At 37.6% G+C, this 23,147-nt stretch overlaps 1 protein-coding gene across 5 annotated transcripts in view; it reads right to left on the bottom strand.

Annotated features, from left to right (window-relative positions):
• LOC149780082 (contactin-like) overlaps positions 1-23,147 on the bottom strand; it is a 139,970-nt gene that overhangs the window by 80,014 nt on the left and 36,809 nt on the right. For all 5 annotated transcript variants that reach the window (XR_016415000.1, XR_016415001.1, XM_089936842.1 and 2 more), the window contains 5 exons: positions 22,360-22,473; positions 21,443-21,775; positions 15,438-15,533; positions 14,453-14,686; positions 6,139-6,244 (listed from right to left, as the gene is read on the bottom strand). Coding sequence is in view for 3 of the 5 variants with exons in the window: in XM_089936842.1 (XP_089792968.1) it covers positions 6,139-6,244; positions 14,453-14,686; positions 15,438-15,533; positions 21,443-21,775; positions 22,360-22,473 (883 nt within the window). In the remaining 2 variants the exon portion in view is untranslated. The remainder of the gene's footprint in view (positions 1-6,138; positions 6,245-14,452; positions 14,687-15,437; positions 15,534-21,442; positions 21,776-22,359; positions 22,474-23,147) is intronic.

Genomic DNA, 23,147 nt, shown 5'->3' with positions numbered 1-23,147 from the left:
ATCAACTCTAACATCAGCTCCATATTCAGTATCATCTCTTTCTAAAATTTCACCTTCTACTTCAATAAATGCTTCAGCGGGTAAGAAAGATCGACCTATATCCTGAACTTGCAGTTCAATTGGTCCACGCTGATTTGGCTCTTGTGCGTCATAGGAATAATATTGATAATCACGCACAGACTCACCCTTGAGAAATGGTGCGTCCATGTCAAATGCTGGATCAGATACAGGTTTAAATATTTTATTATACTTGTTATCGTCTAATACGAGAACCGCTTCCTGCTATCAGACTGGCAGTTATATTTCTTTTTCTGACAAGAGTCACCAGTCAACTCTGCTACTGTTTGATTTTCAGCTTGATTTATTATTTTACTGACATTTAAAAGCATAACGTCAGTGCTGGGTAATTTTACTAGCTGTGGTTTTCGTCGTATCAATCGTGCTAGTCTATCCTTGATTGCCGTGAATAATTTGCTGGCAGCATCACCAACAGCACAAATACCTTTATCACGAACAACTTTTATTCCCATTTGCTTTGCAATCGGTATTGATTTTTGGGTCTATCCTTCTAAAATAGACCCTGAACAACATCACCTAGTTCTTCACCGTACATCGCTTTGTATGTTGTTAATCGCGAATTTATCACTCTGACCATAATCGGTCCACGTTGAGCATTATGTATGATCATCTTATTTTAGTGATAGTATTTAATTGCATAACCTTAATCATTGTGACAATCATCAACGAGGGACCGATAAACAATAATATCAATGATACCTCCTGTAAATAATCGTTGACAAATATCAGCTGCTACATTAATGATTTCTGGGGAATTTTTACCGGCTCGTTTTTCTCCAATGAGGATTTCTAGTCGTTCAACATCAGCATTACCACTTCCTCGAGTAGCAAAACCACTTCAAGTTGCACTGGGGCCAGGATATGTATCATCATTTTTTTATTACCTGCTGATGAATCTAATTCCATGTTTTATTCTACTTCCTGTTTAAATTTAGTAAAGTGTTTAACACCCTTTTTGTTAACGACGATATACACATCTTTAGTCCAAATTTCACGCTTCAGAGATTTAACATAATTGGGTTTTGTATATTTTTCTCTTTTATCGTATCCATATGCGGCAATATCTATTATTTGGTCTAGATCCTTGATCGAGGGAATACCTCCAGGTTTAAAGATATCTAGAAAATTAATTTAAGGTTGTGGCTGAGGAGGTTGTGGCTGTTTTCGTTGTAAAAATGAGAGATTTATATCTGTTCCATCGATAAATGCATTATATCTTATATCAATATCTCTGGCCTGATTGACGTCATAGTGTATTCGAAATATCCATTTGTACCAAGTTTTCTGATCTGCAGGCTTATTAGCCTACTCGGGTTTTAAAAACATTTGTCTTTTATTAAAACGTGCCGCTGCAAAATCAGATAATTGATCCAGGCTTTTAATACGTCTTATGACGGCAATACTTTTGTCGGTAAATTTATTAATAACGATACTCGATCCTTTATATCAGCTATTTCAGCACGAGCTTGGTCAATACCTTTAAGCATTTCTCGCATTGGTTGAGCAGCAGCTATTTCACCTGGAAGTTCTCGTAGAATGTATTTTTTTTATATAGTTCTTTCTACTATTTTTTTCGTGTGTTTTAGTGGTTTCCTCCACCGTGGGAAGATAACCTTTGGTAACTTTTGTAAGAGATTCAAATAATTTTTCTGAGTCCTCTTCAAATTCAACCCGAGACTCCAGACGCTCTTGTAGTTGTTGCTTGACAAAATCTTGGACGGGGAGATATTTCTTAATTGTTTCTAGTCGCTCTCGAGCTAATCTTGCTGAGTGAGATTCCATTATTGATATAATAATGATTTAATTACTCGCACACTACAGCAGTAGGGAGGGTGACGACCAATAATGAATATCCGACAGGTAAACAAACACGCATACAAGTCTGAAAACACAACGACAAAGATTAAATAACAAAATGAGCTAACCCAATTAGAAAACATTTTGGTCAGTTCGGGTTATTGACCTTGTATTTTCATTTTTGTTGGAAGCTTTATTTTCAAAGAAGACTTGCACCAATATTGCTCTGTTCACCCTCTAAGCTGCTGAAAGTCTTCAAATTCTGTGAAGCTGTGTAACCCAGACACTGTGGTCAATGATGAAGTTGATTTGAATGGCAATACTGGTTAACCCAGTTTGTGGGGGTCGCGAGTGGCCGAATGGTCTAAAGCGCTCACATTTCCGGATCACTGCCATCTTTTCGTAGGTTCGAGTCTCAACTCGGCTAACATGTATATCCTATCTTGTGCTGAAAACTGGTGTTAAACCCTACAACAACGACAACAACAACAGCAACCTATTTAATGGCAAATGATTTTGGGTCTTCGGGATAAGGGCTTTCTTCAGCGAAACTTCGGCAGGCTATGATGAGAGGACCAAATTCATACATCAAGCATACTGGTTAAAACATCTAAGAATTGATCATGTCCGTTCAAAAGGAATATAATTGTTTATTATTAGTCCAATGTATTGCACTGAGCATTTTTATTTGCAGAACGATACTATTTTTCTATATCGTTTGTTGAACTTTGCGCGTGCGAGTAGGGTTTTCGATTGCTATATATATTTTTTATCAGAGGTTGATCTAACATTGTGAGCTAGTGTTCATTCATCATTAAGTAGCATTTATTAACAAACATTTGGTACGCACTTGTTTTAAGTGTCTTTGCTAAATTTAACTCGATTTCATCCTGATACAATGGTGTCCAAAGTGTCATTGGATTATGCCGACATAGCAGGTATGTCTTGAATCCAGCCATGTTGGTCACTTATCTCTTTTAGTTTGTGACCTTTCTGTTTATAATACTGCAAGTTGGGTGAGTGAGTCTCTCGCTTACATTTTTCCTTTATGTCAACGTTCGTCAGGACACACACACACACACAAATATATATATATATATATATATATATATATATATATATATATATATATATATATATATATATATATATATATATACATACATATAAACGTGTGTGTGTGCACTGTTTTTCCGTTTCTTGCCCCCTTAAATCAACTCACGGTTGATTTATTTGTTCCCATAATTGTACGTTGGACATGTCAGTGCACATGAGTTAGATGACAAGAAATAGCGACAACACGATTCAAACTAGAGCAAAGTAATAAATCCCAAACTACTCCCGTTTGATGAAGAAAAAATAAAATGGATACCTATTTGCATTGATTTAGTTATTTGTCACTATCTTACGTGGAGAAATGGGCCTATTATTAAAGTTAAAGCGCTGGATGGTTTTTGTTTTTGCGAACCATGCCTTAGATTATGACGTACTAAGAGAGTCACTTCTAAAGACATATGAGTTGCCTGAGCCTGGGGACCTAAAAACCTTAAGTATAGCAATCCTGAAATAGAGGAAACATGGTTCAGTTTATCAGTACAACTGGGAATACTTCCCAACAATGGTTTGTGGTAAACTGAACTAAAACATGTTCTTATAAAGTCTTGCTATGGTTGTATGTCGTAGCAACAAACAGTGCTACACGTGTAAAGAGTGGGTCAACATCTCGCCTTGATGTTGTCATGTGGCTGCATGGTATTGAAGGCGACAAGCTTAACGACTTACTGCGTAAGAATCGGAAACAACGAATTCACGATGCGCATTTAGACCGGTCAAGATCTTATTCATTCAATTGACACTTGTCTTTACCACAGGGTGAGAGTGCCAACCACTAGTGGTTCCGCCATAGGTCAAGAGGTAATGGGTGAACGGGCGATTTGGTAAACGGGAGTTTCGTTAGGGGTGGCCCAAAGTACGTTTAGACATCCTTTAATATGTTATTAGATCAGACTATTGATCACATGCACGTGGGAAGAATATAAATCCAGACGCCTTTCCTGACCGGAACCGTGGAAGCTTTGTGGATGTACAATCTCGTATACGTCATAACAAGTGGAAATGTCAAGGGCTTCTAATTCTTATTTATGTCACCTGTTTGTTTTCCGATTGTACTAGTGATTGAAAATAGGTCGCAGGCGCGAACGGGAAACAGATACTGCGCAAATTGAAAGTACCAGACACTGTGGCCAATATGTCGTTCGATACGTTTCATGCGTTTGGGCGTGAAGTCACGTAGCGACCGACTACGGAATAAATTGTTTCTGTTACCGGGAAACATTGTAAAGGCCATAGAAGTTAGAAATTTCACGCATAAAATCTTAATGTAAAGGGAATTTACCACGCTGAATGGTGGAAATGCGTCCAAATGGTTGCTCCACAGACATTTTTCTCGCATGTACAAGAGTTTTGTATGGTAGGTCAATTAAGCATGCAAAATTGGCAAACTGTGCTGGCGTGCTTAAAAGTGACGTAGGACGATTCTCTCGGTCACGTGACATTATCTCAAAGATTGTGTCGAATGTACGATTAACGAAGTGCTGTCAAGCCAAATGCGCAAAACCCCACTGTGTTAAAGGGTAGCCGTCGCCGTCAATATGGTTGTCATCGATAGGGTGAGACCCATATTCTCTGCATTAGATCAGAACGACTGGTATATTCTGTCCTTCATGGATTACTGAACTTGATACAATGAAGCCATATCATTACAACCTGTTGAAACCGAATGTGTAGCCAAGACATTTATTGACATATTTAGAAATATAGGGATGTCAGTTGGGCTCAGTTTACATCGGAATTTATGGTAGACATTTTTCGGTTGATATCAATAAATAATGGAATACAAGACAGTATCATACATATGTTTTACCGCTTGGTCGACAAGTTTAACAGGACGTTAAAATAAACGATACACTGGATGTTCGCTTGTACACAGAAAGATTGGGGCCGATATTGGAATGGGACTTTGGTAACGCATCGAGAAGTACAGAACACAATATTGGGACTGTTGCCATTCGAAATGTTATACGGTAGGACATTTCGAGGTACACTGCGGATTCTGTGAGAACTATAATCGAGCGTTGTCAACGACAAGGAAGTAAGAATTACCAACACGTTGTTGATTTGCGTGAACGATAGCAGAGTATGTGTTATAGTGCTCGCAAAGCGGGGCCGTAAGTCTGCAATATACACAAAAACGGAAGTTTGATGTAGGTGATTGATGTTGTTTCTCTCTACCAGCAGAAAAAGCTATTGATTCAGTCGGAAAAGGCATTATGAAGTCAAGCAGGTCAAGTGAGAAATTTCGGGTAAGATTGTGAATATTGCATGCAAATATTTTAAACGATATGTAGATAGATGAACAAAAACGTTTGAAAAGAGGTATCCAACGTAATTTGTGTTTGAGGTATTGGTAGATGGGTCGGTGGTGAACTATAATGAGTCGCCAATACAGAAATGTCCCAAGAGTGCCCCATGGAGTGGGAAAAGAAACAGATATGGTCAAGGTGTGTCCAGAAATCTCTAATGTCAGCGTCGACAAATTGTGGAGATATTAATATGGTATCCAGATTATTTGCAGACAGACCAGGTCATACCGGGTTGATGAAGGATGAAAGAAATATATCAGAGCCAATTAGAAGCAAAAGCTAGTCAATACCCTTTAATGAATGGCGACAATTAAGGAAGAAGTAAGTACAATTCTGGACTTGGGAGTGAGTGAACCCTCGAACTCCTTGCCCATTGTGGTGCTGGTAAAAAAGAAAAGATATACTGAATTTGCATAGTCTTTCCTCAGTTTAATAAAATTCGTAGGGTAATCATGTTCTATTTAATACAGTAATCACGATTCTGTTCAATTTGGAAATGATTTGCATTTTTTACGTTATTTCCATGAAATATGACATATATTTTAAAGATGGTCTGCCAGATTTTTATTTCATAAATTTTGCGCGCGCGTGTGTTTATGTGTGTTTACCCTTACACAAAGGAGTAAATATTGAAACAATAATTACATTTCTGATTCACATTCAGTCAAAAAATAACTGAGTCTTACTAAAGCATTATTCAGAATAAACGCTGTGAGACTTGTAATGAACTGTTTGAATCCATGGCATAATTAGAGGCTGAAACAACTTTATTCATTGCAACATACGTCAGGAACTGACAGACATAAGGATCTAATAAACGCGTACACTGATACGGTCTTACCTTCCATATGCAAAACACTCGAGTCTGATGTCCTGGCCCACTAGTGCTGGCTTGGGAAACACGGCAATGAAATCATTGTGGATAATAGGACCATATTCGCTCGAGGCTGAAAATGTAAGGTAATGAGAGGTTGTATACTTCCATTCTAAAGTAAAACAAGTATTTAAGGAATAGTGGAGGGTGTCAGAATAATAGTTTAAGACACATGCTTGCAATTTCTATCTAGCTTGACTCATTTGCAATGACCATTTTAATGACTTTTGCATTTGCAAAGTTTTTCAAACAAGAACAAAGTTGTGGCCATAAAAATAAGTTAACAATGAAGCTATAATACAGCGATATATTTACTTGTATTTCCAAAATACGTTATATAACATATCTCACAAATTCAATTTTAATTGCTGAAATAACACTGCGCTATCCTCAGATTGTTCATTTTCTATAAATCTGCAAAAATGATAAAATTACATGCCACACAAGAAGCTAAACATTCATGAAACTTGTCGAAATAGGCCGTTAAAGGAACAACAGTGTTGTCATTTGTGCATGAGTGTCCTGAATATAGAGGTGACTTATGAAAGAATGCCTGGAAAAAGGGGTTCACATTTAATGACAGGTATCCTTTATAGTCTTTCATTAAGGCAGGCTTCCAAGCATATGATATTTGTTTATGTGAATTGTATTCTAGTAGTTGCCAGATATTTGTTTCCATCCAGGTGAATTTTGCTCTAGCACTCGCCTATCACATGACATTTCTTTGTTTTAGCAGTAGCTAATCGGGACATAATTCGATAAACTTACTAATGTTTAATGGAGAAACGCTCAAACGATCCATCTACATGAGACAGGTGGTCCTTGACCTTAGCAAAACACTTCTTGTACAAGAAGACTGATAGTCGGCTGCTAAGAATCTGCCGATGTCAACCGTGATGTTTGAAGATAATCGCCTCTCTCACATGAGCAGTTACCCTGCAAAGCACCAATATAAGGTCTTCGACAAGTTTAAAAATGAGTGCAAGGGAAAGCGAATTGCTGAGCTTGTCAGAGTCACCCCCAAGATGTGCTCCATTTCTGTTTCCACTAGAAAAACAAGTGGACACGAGTCAAACAGATATACCTAACGCCAAAAGCATCTAGAAGACAGTCGTAAGGGATGATCTTTGGTACCACCTCTACCTCGAGTACCTCGAAGGGAAAAGAGTTTCAACACTCCACGGCCATAAAAAATTGATTTTTCAACATAGAAAAATTATGTCTTAGTTAGCTGGACACCAAAACATTGAATATCGCGTTTCGATATTACAACATAGACATATGGCCTCTACTGTGCCGTACAATAGCATTTCGCCTGGGCAGAGGAGTGCCTCAGTAGGCTCATTTGTCGGGGGAACGTATGAGACTACCCTTAGCTGACTGCCTTCAGGGATAATCTGTACCCGCTAATGAAGAATGTTGTATTCGAAGAGCCACTACCCGAAATATATTATATAAATGGCTGTTATGGTATGACAAGCCTGTCAGCGTGGTTGAACACCTTTATCGACTGTACAGGGTCGGTGGCATGGCGTTGCTACCTTCCAAGTCTCGGCGCAAAACATGTGAGATAAAATGTTGCTTTAGAACAATCAGCTGCGCCACTTAAGCCGCAGACGTAACCCTCACTGCAGTTTCACAAATAGCATCAATAGGTCTCTTGCATTATCTCCCCGTTTACGACAGCTCTAAACTTCCGACCATGCAGATTTGAGTAGTTTGCAGGCAACTACGGTCTCTCCGACGATTATGACATAGTGTTGATCTTAGCTATTAAAGATGGCCATGCTAACACAACACCTGCCTTGTTGGTTGATGGAAGTGCAGGGTGATAAATAGCTGATACAAACTGTTCATTTTTCATGTTGAACTGTGCATCCATGATGACATGAAGTTATGTATTCAACACGTTAGCCTCGTGGACCGTCTTCCTGTCTTGAGCGTGTGGTCTTCCGCCAACCGGATGTGTAGGACGTCGGCAAACCTATTTTGTTAAATCGATTGAACGTCAAACAACGATGCCTCTGCGTCATTAAGAGAGTCACACACCATTATTTTCTGAGTCTTCCATCTGCTGGTACCGCTTGTGCACCTAGGCATAGATCTGGTTTTGGATGAACTTCATCGTCACCATAAACATGCCAATATAAGAGCTGTAGCAATTTTCCGTACTACGTTCGAATTCAGTGCTGCTTGCCACAACCATATAGAGGAAAACTTTCACCTTGATCGTTTTTGCTGGAGTGTTCTGGTTGACATTCCACATGGGGTCTATCTTGTTTAAAACAATCTTAAAATCTCTCAGCACTTGGTTGTAAAGGATAGCCAACTTCCCCTGTACTGTTGTCTTATACGTACCATTTCTAAATGCGTCAGAACTCAAACTCCAGGGAAATGCCAGTAATGTTGTATCTCGCTCCATTATTCGTGTTCTGCATGATGCTACTGTAGCCGTTAAATGTTAGCTGAAAGGAGAGGTGGTCAGAATGCCCAGACTGGTAGTATGGCATGTGATCGTTCAGCAGCTCAAAATCAAGAGACACGTAGAAGCAGTTCCTAACTGCGGAAGTGACAAACGCATCGGGCTACGTATCAGTGTCGGTATTGTCGGCGCGTACAGTGTCGACGTTTCGTGTACCTTAGTAGACTGCATTAGTACGCTTTTTTGTCTGCCAGTGAAAGAGTCAAAGACCATTTAAGACTCCTAGAAACATCGGCATTGTCAATACCGATCATTTAATTATCTTCATGATTTTTGGCGAACATTACAAGGAAAGAACGAAACATGTTTTATTTCTACAATTACATTTTTATGTCAGGCGATGGCAAGTGCCAACCTAGCAACGTCATGCATAATTATATCATTGCTGATGAGGTTTGGAGGTCTAATGGAAAGCAGCTGGTTTTGTTCTGTGGTGCTTGGGTTATTAGTCAACGAAGAGTGCTTCTTATTCCTTGTCCCAACAGCTCGTGTCTTAGGGTTGGTCATGGTTCGAGTTTGTTTCTCTATTGACACATGCTTAAATTTTAACAAGCTTTCTGTCATTGAAGTTCAGGTTTCCGTCCTTTGAAATGTAAAGATTTGTCGCTGTCTGCTATAAGTACTTGTTAAAACATGGCTGAAGATTTTGAAGTGATCGACATTGGAGATCGTGAAAAGAATCTGGAAGAGGAAGATGAACAACACTTACCACCGGACAGAAACCATTTCACCATACCTTACATTACCTGATGATATTACTTTCACTGATACCACCGATGCAATTTACTCCGGAAAAGACTTATATATATATATATATATATATATATATATATATATATATATATATATATATGGATAAAGGAAAATTACTCTTAAAGGTTAACTCCCATTTCTATGCTCTAGGTGACCACCCTTATACCAGGAGGTACCAGATAGTACTCTTGCTGTCATGCTGAAAAGAAGTCCTCCATAAAATCCATATGATCTTTTAGTTAATGTTTCAAAATCATCCATATTGTTTGTCATTGGCGTAGTAAAAGACTATGACGACGAGCAAAAATGTTGTAATCTTACTGGGGATAATCCTTGGATCCAGCAAGTGAGATATGATGGCTCATAATGAAATAGGACCAAGCGCTTGGGACGTGAATGTTTGTTATCCTTTACCCCGTCTGTACATCAAAATATTAAGAAACAAGCCTCAGTGAAGATTTGAATGGTATATATCGTCTTTGTTACGCCATTCGAACACCAACAATTGGTCTACTCATACAAATAACTTAGATACGATTACATAGGTCAAGGGTATGTTACCTCTGACTGGCAAACCGGCCGTCCATGCAGACTGCATAGCCAGCCAGCTGTACCGACCATACTGCAATTGCCGGCCGGACCGCAAGGTTCTTCACTTCCGTTAGGGCATCAAATTGAGGAGTATTAAAGCAAGAGGCACAAAGAGTCATCAATACTCCACTTTCGTCAGACCGTATCTGAAGGTCTCTGGGTTTGGTTATCGGGACCCATCGACTTTCTTTGACCTGCCTTAAGGAAGGAATTCCCAAGCAATCTCATAAATGAGATGTCTTTACGCACGAAACTCTAAGTTTTCTGCTTGTAAAAGGCAATGTACCGAGCACGAAAACCGCACAAAGGGTTTCTAATCCAGAACATATCTGGTTACGTGTCCAAAGGCAATTGATACACGCGATTGAGACTCTACGAGAACAAGACCAGCCTTGAACTGTCGGATACGTACTTCCATAGATGGTATGGCCCCAATTAATGCCCTTGGGCCCTCATTGGAAGTTGAAGACGTTTGTCACGGCGACTTTCTAGCACGAGACGCAGCATAAAGCATTCGACAAGCATGGTTTGTTTGTCTCGAAATATGAAGAACCTTACTTCCCTCATTGTGTGGTGGATAATCAAATGTAGAAAAGTTGGTCCTTGTCCATTTTCAACTTTTTGGTCCATCCAGGGACGGAACCTTTAATAAATATGAACTCGGCTTCTTCCTGCCAAACACATCGAAATAATCGGTTATGCGCCGGTGGAGGCAACATCCAAGACGTTGAAATTGGATATTCAGTAAGACGTTAAAGCAAACCATATCTCAGTTCAGAGCATTTGCCAGGAGGAATGCGGCGTCCCTGGACAACTTACTACAAGACGTTTAAGTAATTATGGGTTTTATTTCATGACATCAACAACATTACATCCCTTTCATTATCAAAAATGTTCTCCATCGAAATATGGATCATTTAAAGCATATTAACGTGGCGTCATGCTCCCAATCGCATCGAAAATATAGTTCATTTGTCGGATAAAGCATCAAAAAAGACATCGTTCATTCAAAGAAGTTTCGTACATCTCCTAGGCCTATAACAATGCTGGGATGGACCTATTACAGTGCTAGTTTACTACCTGACCTCTGATGGTCAGTGGCATATGGATGCGTTGAAAGAAAGCCATTCTTATCAACCCTTTAGAAACAAAAGCCCTTCTCAGTGCCATCCACACGTGTGTGGAACATATCAATGGGGATATTGTAATGTCGGGAAATTCCCCTGTAGTTCCATACCTATAAAAAACGTGAACAATTATTAGACATTTGCCTCACTTTAGTAGAATACTGTCATGGGTACTCCCTTTAAAAGGCAATATTCAAGTCCAACATTTTCCTCGCCGACCCAATGTCCTGGCTACGTATTATCAAGAGAGGACAAACGCTTCATTAAGAGATGTCTTCCAAGAAGATACGATTGAGCCTCTGCCCATGGAGCCGTCCAATGCTTGACATTTCTTTTTCATTTTTCACCGACACCAGAAGCATATGCGGTATATGCTCTTTTAACCATTTGGTAGGTAATATAGACATACACAATGCTTCCATAGTTTTTTTTTAATTATAAATATAATTACAAAATTATTGACCCATATTATAGCTCTGATTACCCTACAAAAATATAACAACCGTGGTCATCGAGCTGTTCGATTTAGCCACAGTCTTACCCAGAAGATTCAGAGCGACACCAATTCCTCTTAAGCCATTGTTCCAGCCATATCCAAAAAACGCTCCCTTCTCTCCTGGATCCGTACCTGGATGTTCTGATCAAAAGGTGTTTGGTGCTTCAATCGTGGAGATGATCGCTACAGCTACAATAACGCCTTGTCTGGTTTGATGCTTATCGAAAAACACCGGGCTTTTTATGTAAAAGAACACACCAAAAGTCTTCGATTTCTGACGACGCAAGACCGTGCCCTCTCAGTAAGGAGAAAAAGGAGCCGGATTTTTGTTAATAAACAAAATCAACTCAAATACATTATTATCCCCATCCAGACTACAAAAGGAAAGTGGGTTTAATTTAGTCTGGGCATTATTCATCAAGGAGGATCATCTATCGACTGAAGCACGATGAATGCTCGTTACAGCTTAAGAAAAGATCTCAGATTCCGAACTAAGTAGACGATACTGTCTCCTATTGGAAATCACATTCGTGAAGACTACGTCAAAGCCCTATCCAGTGGAATTGTAAATACGTACTTTAGATGAAATACAAACGCAGGTTAATAAGATGGCATGCATTATAGCCCTTGAAAATAAAAGTACACAATAGTGCAGTCGGACAAGAATCATATGACTCTATCTTGTCATTATTTCTTTAGTAATCGCTATTCAAGCGCCTTTGGATCAGCACCCCTTTTAATATCATTCCAAAATTCTACAAGGATGCTAGATGTACGCCGGTGTTTTTCCAAAAGGTTTGTATGCAGCAAAATTGCACATTTTTGATGAACATAACACACCATAAACTCAAATCGTTGATTTTTATCATTTCAGGTTTTGGGGACTAATTTATTGGACTAGAGCTAAATAGCTGCACGCTCGATGCAAGGTGAATGATATTGACGTCACATTGACGGTTTTGTCACTGGGCACGAGTGTGTGTGGCGTGTGTGTGGTGTGCGTGCGGGGTGGGTGGGAGGGTGGGGTGGGGGTGGGTGATTGGAATATTGTCAAAAGCTATTGCTTCCCCCACATCGATTGTCTTTGAAATTACAACTTCAAGCTATGGTCTGATTTAAGTATCAGTGTACGACTATACATGAAAGCTAAAACGTTTGATGACATCTGCCTTGTAGTCACAATAAAGCTTTTGACAACGTCATCTCCGAAAAACAGTTCGAGCTTATCTATGATGAAGTCGAATAATACACATTCACGAACATTGAAAAACTTGCTGCATCGCACAAGGTATACACTTCGGTTTGTAATCAACGACAAAGAGGCACAAAGAAAACGACCTAATAGCTCACAAATGTGCTGAATACCGCGAGGAGTTCATGAAACACTTCGCTGGAAATTGATTCTAAACTGTGCTTATTCGTCTTTATTGTCCGTTTTACAAGGCTGGTACTAATTTTGACACACTTTAATACAAATGTCTGTCATTAAAACATACAAGTACCATAAATCAACAGCGACAGAAAGGTCGTGTTCCTGCAGTAATCGTGTCCATTGCATATTGTATGTACTTGCACAACGTTGCTGCTTTGTTATTGAATTTAAGGGAACGGGAGCCATCTCGTTTCACATGGTTTTGAAATGTTTGGTAGAAAGTCGTAAAATGCCAATGCCACTGTAAAGTTTTTGTGGATATATTTCCAGCTTTCATACGTAAAACTACGAATGTTACCAAATCCAAAGTCACAATGGCAGAAAGATGCACTAAGAAAGCACCCAGTGCACATTTTAACTACAATACTTTTTATTTACTTTTTCCTAAAATGAATCACACTTTGATGTAATGTGTCTGGTTATGAGTAAACTGTAAAGAATCAGATCTCCTAACAACTCCGGTGGTTGCTAGGTTGGTGGCACAATGGGGCGGTCAAAAATATGTTATCCAGGTAGTAGTTCATGGAGTGGTCCAAGGGTAGCCCAGTTGGTGATACGCAGAAAGTTTATCATAAATTGGTAGCCCTCCTACCGGTCCACCTACTTTAACTTTGCAAGTGGGCAAAACATTCCTCCGTCAGTACCGCTTGAGCTAGCTTATCATGGACGATTTTCCCTTGTCGTTTCATTTGAATATGGATACTTACATTACAATGCAAATAAATCGCAATGAATCAGCGTACAATAATAAACTGTAAATAATGTGCAGTTAGCCAAAGCTTTATAGTTCAGTTAAAGCCAAAACCAATATATGTTTATTGATAAAACGATAATCCACGTAATTAATTAACTTAGTACGTTATTGGAGGCAAACGTACTGGTCTTGTCTTGCATAAAGGGACGCCTAACAGACATATTCAGAGCCATCTCGTTCTGTGTGATGCACTAGTGACCAGGACCATTCTCGAAAGAACGTTTGCACTTGCCCTAAATCGATGCAGAAAGATTGTTAAATGACTTCCACTTGTTTGGGAAACGGATAAGGCCGATTTCGGTCTAGTAGATTATATCTGATATCAATACAAATATCGTCAAATGCAAGATTTCTTTAAAAATGAACATTTCTCATATGTTTATTTATTTTAAATGAAACCTCTTTTTTAATCACTCATCAAAATATTTAAATTCACTATATGTATTCCTCTTTATTAGCCGATTTTGTAAATTTTAAAAAAAAAATCATTTTGGAGAAGTAGGTCCTTTAAAATATTGCCGTGAAACCATATTTGTTATGTCTTGATTATGTCAGCAACAATTGGTTGCATACCTTTAAAAAAATTATATTCTATTGTTTTTCGTTTTCTTTTTCATTATGTGGCTAATATCATTCAGCAGCTTACGGTTTCCCTTAATTCTGAGTTCAATCCCTTTACTAGTCCTGCTGGGGGGCTGGATAGTAGAGATTCGGTCTCCAGGTCTGACTGTTAAAGTCACCACACAGTGGTAAAACCCTTTGTCGTATTCCTGGACCTCCGAAAAATACAAGTTTCCATTGCTTGATATGAACTGGTAATTCTGAAGTTCCGGTCGAATGAAGTTAAATATGTTGTCCTTGTACCACTGATAGGTCAGGGCTAAAAACAGAGTATGCAGATTTTATGTTCATACATTTTAGGGCTTAGCAACAACAACAATAACATCAAACAATATCAAACATATCACTACTACTACTACTACTCTACTACTACTACTACTACTACTACTACTACTAATAATAATAATAATAATCTTCTCTTTCTCTTCGGTTGTCAATCGTGTCCGATTATGAAGCTAAATGTGCTGCCCACGGTGGCTAATAATAATAATAATAATAATAATAAACTAAAGCACATTACGAGCACAGATACGACGAATTTACATTTAGGACGAAGTGAATTCGTATATCCGACGAAGCGGTATGTATGGATTGATATGAGGATGTACTTGATACATTCGTGGCGAGAATAATTCTTGGACAGAGGAGCTCGATTGTGAGCAGGAGTGGCATTTACAGACACCCTTCGCGTCTAGTATGAGAATTCTTTTGGTTTTCATCTGTCGAATATATATATATATATATATATATATATATATATATATATATATATATATATATATATATATATATATATATATATATATATATATATATATATATATATATGTGTGTGTGTGTGTGTGTGTGTGTGTGTGTGTCTGTATGTGTGTGCATAATATGCATATTTCGTACTTTTGCTCAATGACCTATGCATGCACTAAAATCGCCTAAATGGTTCCTTTGGGCTTCTTTTCATAAAGAACGTTACCAGATCAAAGAAGCATACTGTCGGCCTTGTTTTGTCTTACCTGGTTTTGCAGACGGCGGATTACATTGCATAAATGTTCCTTGGTACAAAGCTGCCTCGACCGGACCTGGAGTGTTGGGACTGAACTGACCAAGTTCTGAAGCAAAATGTGTGCAAGTGTTTCATTGATCAAACCTTATGGTATGATGTTACAATTTTGGTACGATACGATTACACAGAATTGAAGTCATGAAAACACGGCCATCGTGTATCATAAGAGATATATAATTTTACGTCAGTAGTCACATCGTTTGACGCTGAATAAACAGTCCCTTTCACAAGAAATGAACACGTGTGTAAAATCTGCTTTGAAACATACAGTTTAGAAAACGTTTCTTATGAATAGGTAAACTAAGGATGCTAATTTCATTGATCTAAAACGTACGTTTATATTTTGCACTTTAAAAAAATATGAAACATTAGTTAAATCCACTCTGGACGAAAGTTTTTGTTCTGTTTATGAATTGTTTTATTTTAATGACACAAAACACATTGGCTATATGATTCCATGCTTCGTGCCGTTCTATTACACATACCGGGACAACGACCGGTATCAAATCCACTACTCTTCGATTGCGAGCCCCACGCTCTACAAACCGAGCGATTGCGGCACTATCTCCGCGAAAGAAAACCAAATTTGCAATATTGGACATGAACACGAAAATATATTATTTTTATTCATCAGAATCAAGGTTAGAATTACATTTTCACAAGTCATGATTGTTACTTGTGTTACCAGAGAGAGAGAGAGAGAGAGAGAGAGAGAGAGAGTCAATCAGACAGAGACAAAAAGAAAGAGAATGAGAAGAAAGATGGAAGTGTGTTCAGAATACGATTTTCAGGTCTGCTCCCCACTCTGTATTAGTCGTGACTTGCTATAAATTTAGAGAGTTTTCATTGCTTTCGTCACTTTATTTAATATTCTGAGAGGAAGTCAGCTAACGATTAAGAACAATACATGAAAATTAGGTATCCTTCACAGTTAAGATAACCACCTAGATCAGAGGTCGACAACGTAGTTTACATAGCGTGCCTCTTTTTCCGCATTAATTACAAAATGAACGAACACGTGCAACCTGTCAGAGGCTAACACTGCTAAAATCGAGATTTTTGTATGCCCTTCGTGTGCCACACAAAACCTCTTGATGTGCCACCTTGTTGCACACGTGCCTTAGGTTGCAGACCTCTGACCTAGATATTTTGGTCATCATGAGTTTTATGAAATTGGCAAAAGTGCATACAAACAATAGAGTTTGAATTTTTTTGGTGAGTATATCTGTAGCTTATGTTTATTGTTGAGTATACAATTTGATGTATATCAGATACAAAAGACGTCCACGTATGTATAATAAACACTCGCTTCCTGGATTAATATATCTCCTACTATGTTGTTAATTGACCGAAAATACGCTGCCCTAACGTATATCCACAATCGGGTCGGTATCTACATTGAACAGTTTGTTAGATTCAAGATATCGAAGGAGTATGTCATTTATCATTCATTCCAAACTATTGCAAATTCAGCTTTTTAGTGTTATCGGACGATATTTGGAAATGTCTATATGTTTTCATCAGTTTTGGGTACAGCGGGAAATCACATGGTTTCTGAATATATTGATAATGCTTTTTAGTATTTTGAGCACTGCACATGGTAATTGTTTGAGAAGTTGATAGTGGATACCATCTAGTCCTGGCTAATATGTCATGGCCTTGACCAAGACAGTCTTGTGGTACTTAGAGAGTGTTTATTGTGATCTTCAACGTTTGCAGATTGTGCTTCTGAAAAACCTTTTCCTTCACTTTTGAAGTTTTCGGAATAGTTGCTTCTTTCTGTTAATTAGTTTATGACCAATAGAGTCGCAACACCAGCAACTACATTGAGGAGGTCAATAGCTAGGATGATGTCAGACGGGTAAGGATTTAATAATGAATTGATGAAAGTGGTTAATAATGCCTAGCTTTTGCGAACCTTTTTGAAATTTTATCTCTGGTCCATCTCCTGATGTTTCTGTGTATTATATTTCTTCGTAAATATATTGGAGAGGTTGTCACCAGCTTGCTGAAAAATGTCAACGGTAAGAGATCGCCAGCAGATGGTCCTATGTAAGGATGCTTGTGGAATGATGTAAGTAGATATACGATTTGTCATTAAATATGGCCATTATTGTGGTTTGAAATTAAATCCCTTATTGTATTTGATGTCTCCTTCATATAGTCACCATGAAAAAGGCTATGTTGGATTTGATGTAGCAAAAAAGAATAAATGTTGCATGTAAATGTTCAGTGAGACTGATTGGTTAGTCAGGAATGAGTAAGATTTTGTTTTTATCGACAAACGAGTGGTTATAGCATTTAATGTAGTACATATATTGGGATTTGCTTGATTGTGAGGTGTTCAGTCATTATTTATTGAACAAATTAATTTTTTTTGTCGTCATTTGGCGAATCACAGCAAATAACCCCTGAATGACGTTGTTTAAGCTGTGTTTAATGTTGTTTTTCTGTGTTTATCGTGGTATAAACCGTTAGTTGCCGAATCACACAGCAAGTAACGGCCGTAGGGGGGTTCGGTAATGTTTGTATTTCCGCAACAGACAGTTTATACTACGATAAACGCAGAAGAAAGCAATATTAAACTTGTTATGATTGCAATTTATCGTTATTTTATTAATTCTTTTATTTTTATCTGATTTTCAAAAAATATTTCTTTACAGTTTAAGAGTCTTACGTAAGCAAATGAATAATCCGGGGCTTCTATTACGAAGCTATTTATAGAACAGGGATTCTCCATCAACATTGTAATAGCAGCCTCAACATGAAACAAGCACTTCCTCCAAATGTTGGAACATTCCATAAAATGGTCTTAATAATTTATCTATATGGGCATATGTATTCTGAGTAGAAGCTCAATATTTTAAGCAAAGTATGTATTGTTTTGGGACACAAAAAGACTCATATATAGATTTGATGGTGTCAGATTCATCGTGGCTTGACATATTCCTTATTGTACAGACTTTGGGATCAACCAATTTTCATTTCTTTTTAAACCTATTTTCGTGTGCAATAACAAGCTAGGTTAGTAAAAGGGTCTCCTTACATATGATATTAAGACTATTTTTGAACTGCTATAATGATAATCGTTCAATAGTCATACACAGCAAGACATCGCTCCTGACAGCTACACTGGGGATGGGCGGCATCTATCTCATGTCTCCTACCCGATCATAACTATCAGTTTCGTGGTGTTGCATTGTAGGACTATGTGTCTAAGTGGTATAATATCATTCTGCGGATTCCCCCTTCCTCGATCCCTACATCCATTTACCTATAGTCTTAAAATTTCGTTTCTATGAGCACCATTGAAAGTTATATAGTCCAATATTTTTCTTCGTCGATTTTGAGTTTCGCAGCTCTGAGATAATAGTCTAGATAAGAAATTCTACTCTTTTAAATGGTTTTGGTATCTCGTCATCCGTCCTCGTTGAGAAATTTACATCGTTTATGCCTGTGGTCATTTTGCTGTTCAACTGGCAAGTGACTAATGCTTAGTTTGTTTATTCGAAATGTTTGTGAAATAGCGTCCACTTCAGAAGGAACGTCAGGTATTGATGGTTTAATGTGTTTAGTGTCTGCATGTATGAAATTTAGCTGATATGGCAAATGTAGCAACAATTCACAGAATTCTACCGTTTCGAACAGAATAACGGCATTCAGACTACCCGCGACCTTGACCTAGCGCGCATGCAATGACTTTATCCAGATTTATATCAAATATAGTCTAAAAACGAATGTTACTTTCAGGACAAAAACACAGTTTTATTTTTTGATTTTTTTCAAATCCAATTTCAATTTATTCGATTTTTATCTGAAGGAATAAAAGCACTAACACTTTATGTTGTCCTGAAGACATCCGGTGTGTATGCTTCCTCTTCGAGTGTTTCTTTTGGTTACATTGCATCTGACTCTATTCAGAAGCTGATATAAAGTTATTCTATTTATAGTGCAATAAATGCAGCCAACCTGATAACATGGTTTCTTTCTGACTAATACAAAATTCTTCAATACATTTACAAACTGAGATAATTGCACTTATTACATGCTCATTGTTTTCTCCGTTAACTTTACATTGTCAGAATCGTTCAGTATTTTACGATATTGCACACCTTCATATTGCACTCACATGGAGGACACGTGTGCCCCCAATAGTGTATTAGGAACTACTTTGTAAACAAATCATGTACACTCGTGTAGCAGACGCTTTACGTTTTGGTTGAATAAATGTGTTTCTGAATGAACTAAAGCAGATGTTTCGTGGACGGCCACATACCAGCTGCTTTGCTACATTCCGCGTTAACTTTTTCGATACAATGTTTCGAATTTTATTGATAAACGGCATGATTTCATAAAACTGCTGGGTAGGTACAAATAACATGCAATGCATAACCTGTCTCCTTTTGCTGGTAATAAGAATGGAAAAATATACTTACAATTTTACATCCTGAATTTGCTCAAAATGTACTTTCTTAGTTCTGCAAATCCGAATTACATGAGGCATGTCATGAGTTCTCAAGCTCCATTACACATTTCGAAATTGTACTATAATTTCGAATATAAGTGCAATTACATCCTCCTTACTGCATTCAAAATGAAATAAACATTAAATTCAATAGCGTCTTCATGATAATTACAATTGAAATGCTTTTTATTTTTCCCACAATATGATTTCAAATAGTCAATGACAGAACAAACACACTTGCAGAAGTCAACACGCTTCTCCCTGGCTGCTTTAATCCGATGTATTTCATGTACAATTTGCACAGATGAATCCAGTCCATAATCACACAATTTCGTAGAACCGACAAAAATTACCAAAATCTTTTCATTCCAGATCAAATGGAAAAGTTGTTACAATGCGCATTCATTCACAATATGACTCAAAATTTCAATTTTAAGTAGACAAAAACGCCATTTTCTTTCGAAACTTTTGTCTAACGCGAGACTAAGTTCAAATTTATCTGGGCGGAGTTATGTGTAATGTAATAATTTTGTTGTTGTGTAAAGATGCAAGGTCGTGCAGTTTTCCTTCCGAAAAACTCGTTCATATTTTCACAGATAAATGCAGCAACCTATAATTATTGTGATGTACGATCCTGAGGCATCCTTATCAGTATTTATTAAACGGTTGCTAGGCGTTGTGAATTTTCTTGTATCTATTATAGATAAGATTTATCCTTTTCTTTTGAAAATGTCGCCTAAAGCCTGGCAATTATTGGGTCATATTCTTTAAGTGTAAGACTTACTTCATCACTATTTGTCTTTAAATCTCGACAATTCGCTGGTAATAACGCGTCAGACATAATATTAATAAAACTGTTAAGAATAAAGGAGTTAGCCCATCGTGATATCAAGGGTCTCCCCAGTTTTAAGAGTTTCAAGACTTCAGCATGAAGAGCTTGATAGGATCATTATCAGCAGTTTCGGTTTCGAAAACCTATTTACGATTGGGACCATAAGTTCGTGGTTCTTTTGATGGGATGGTTCCAAGCGGTTTTCGGCTTGTAGTGGTGGGTCTTTATTTATCCCACTTTTACATTTTCATAGTTTCGAACTTGTATTTGTTTCATTCTCGAGATCCTGTTGAGCTTGACTCTAGTCATGCACGAAATTTTCTCATTGATTGAAAATCGTTTGTGGGTCTTCTACCAACACATGGGGCAAAATATTTCCCTTTGCATCAATCTTTGTGATCATATTTTTGGCTGTTAAAACCACCACGCAAGTTATTAGCATCTTATCACATGCCACATGCAAAGGAAACACGCACACACACACACACACACACACACACACACACAAACACACACACACACACACACACACACACACATATATATATATATATATATATATATATATATATATATATATATATATATATATATAGAGAGAGAGAGAGAGAGAGAGAGAGAGAGAGAGAGAGAGAGAGAGAGAGAGAGAGAGACTCACGTCCGAATGACAACGAAATGGGAACAGAAATAAGCGATCCAAAACTGTTCTCTATTTTACAGCGATATGTCCCAGCATCCTTTACTTCTACAGGATTTTCAATACTAAATCGGCCGCTGGAAAAAGTGTATCGATTGTCGCTCGCGATTGCCAATTCCTTCCAGCCGCTGGCTGTCTGCTCGTACCAGATGTGCTGGGGCTGGGGGTTACCCCGGGCAAGGCAATCCAGATAGACCATTGTCGAATCGTCAATGACCACGATGCTGTTAGGATAAATATCAAATTTTGGGCCCATTTCAACTTTATCAAAAGGTATAGCTGGCATACCATAATCTGGAATAATAATAATAATAATAATGACTGGACAATGCAGACTTTCATATGGATGGTCTGCATATAAACACAGACAATTCACACAAGGCTTCAATTGGCATAAAGGTAAGATTAGTTCTGAGAAGGTTCTGTTCATTTTGATTTTCAACTACTTTGTCTTTTTTGTTACGTTTAATATTTAACTCGTCTTCATTCAAGATGAATTGTGATCATAATTAATGACTGAATAAGGTCGGATCTATCAGCTATATTTTTTCACACTGTTATCACTTCTAATAAAATATAAAACTCTCAGAAACAAAGAACCTAAATTTACAAATATGGAAGGAATAGTTGAACGAAAAATAAACTGCTGCCATTTAAGACCCTGGCTGCCTAACTTTATACTACCATACAGTGAAAACAATAGGTAACTGCAAGATATGAAACAAAAAACCAGTATTTTATAGTATATTTCCCAAGAATTCCATGAAATAGACATCAAAATATTATTTTATTTAAAGGAAAAGATGGTTTCTTAGCGAGTTAAACGGGACTACGGGCTACCTAAATATTAAACCTTTAAGTATTTCTTGAACACTTACCAAAGTTTCGGTTTATCTGCACTATTCGGTTTATGCCTCTCAAAGGTATTTCACATATGTATTGCCTCTTGCCGTCTCCAGGAACCCTGTTCCATTCATATTTTTGGGTGGTTTCTAAATGGTAGATCAATATATGTAAATATACGGACGGATAAGCGAAAAACGCAGATTTTGTAAAATTCCAGTAACCACTGGTTATTTTTGGTTCAAAATAGTTCTTGTAACTGCAAATATTGGCAGCTGAGAAATACATAACGAAAAATACCATAGCAATGGCAATAACCTAATTTATTGTGTGCTATGCCAACCGATTTCTTCCTATATTTCCTCTTAAGATGAACATTGTCTTTCCTAGCTAGGGACAACGGTGTGGATTTGTTTATACATTGCATGAACGCAGGGTTGTGACAAAAATGTTTATAGTTAAATATATTGTTCAGTGTTCCTATGAACGATATGGCTCTTGTAATTGATTATTTGCTTCACGCGAGTAAAAATTAGCATTGAAAATATGAGCTTATTCTCTGCTTCTGATAATGTTTTCCTTTGTATGGATGATGAAGAAGATTTGCAATGTATGCTTGATAGTTTCGCTAAATGGTGTGCTGATATCGAAAATTGTATTAACGTTGAAGAGAGTAACATTGTATATGGAATAATATATTTAACTGAGACTCGTTCTTAATTAATAGTTATATTTTAATGTAACTGCCAATGCTGTGACACAAACTATTAGCTGAACATGAGTCTTCTGATGGTTAAAGGCATACACGTATACTCTATTCCTT

This window comes from Sinohyriopsis cumingii, chromosome 16 (assembly GCF_028554795.1).
Source record: "Sinohyriopsis cumingii isolate HCF-2022 chromosome 16, ASM2855479v2, whole genome shotgun sequence".
Classification (NCBI taxonomy): Eukaryota; Metazoa; Mollusca; class Bivalvia; order Unionida; family Unionidae; genus Sinohyriopsis; species Sinohyriopsis cumingii.
This window is presented reverse-complemented; position numbering and strand designations above follow the sequence as displayed.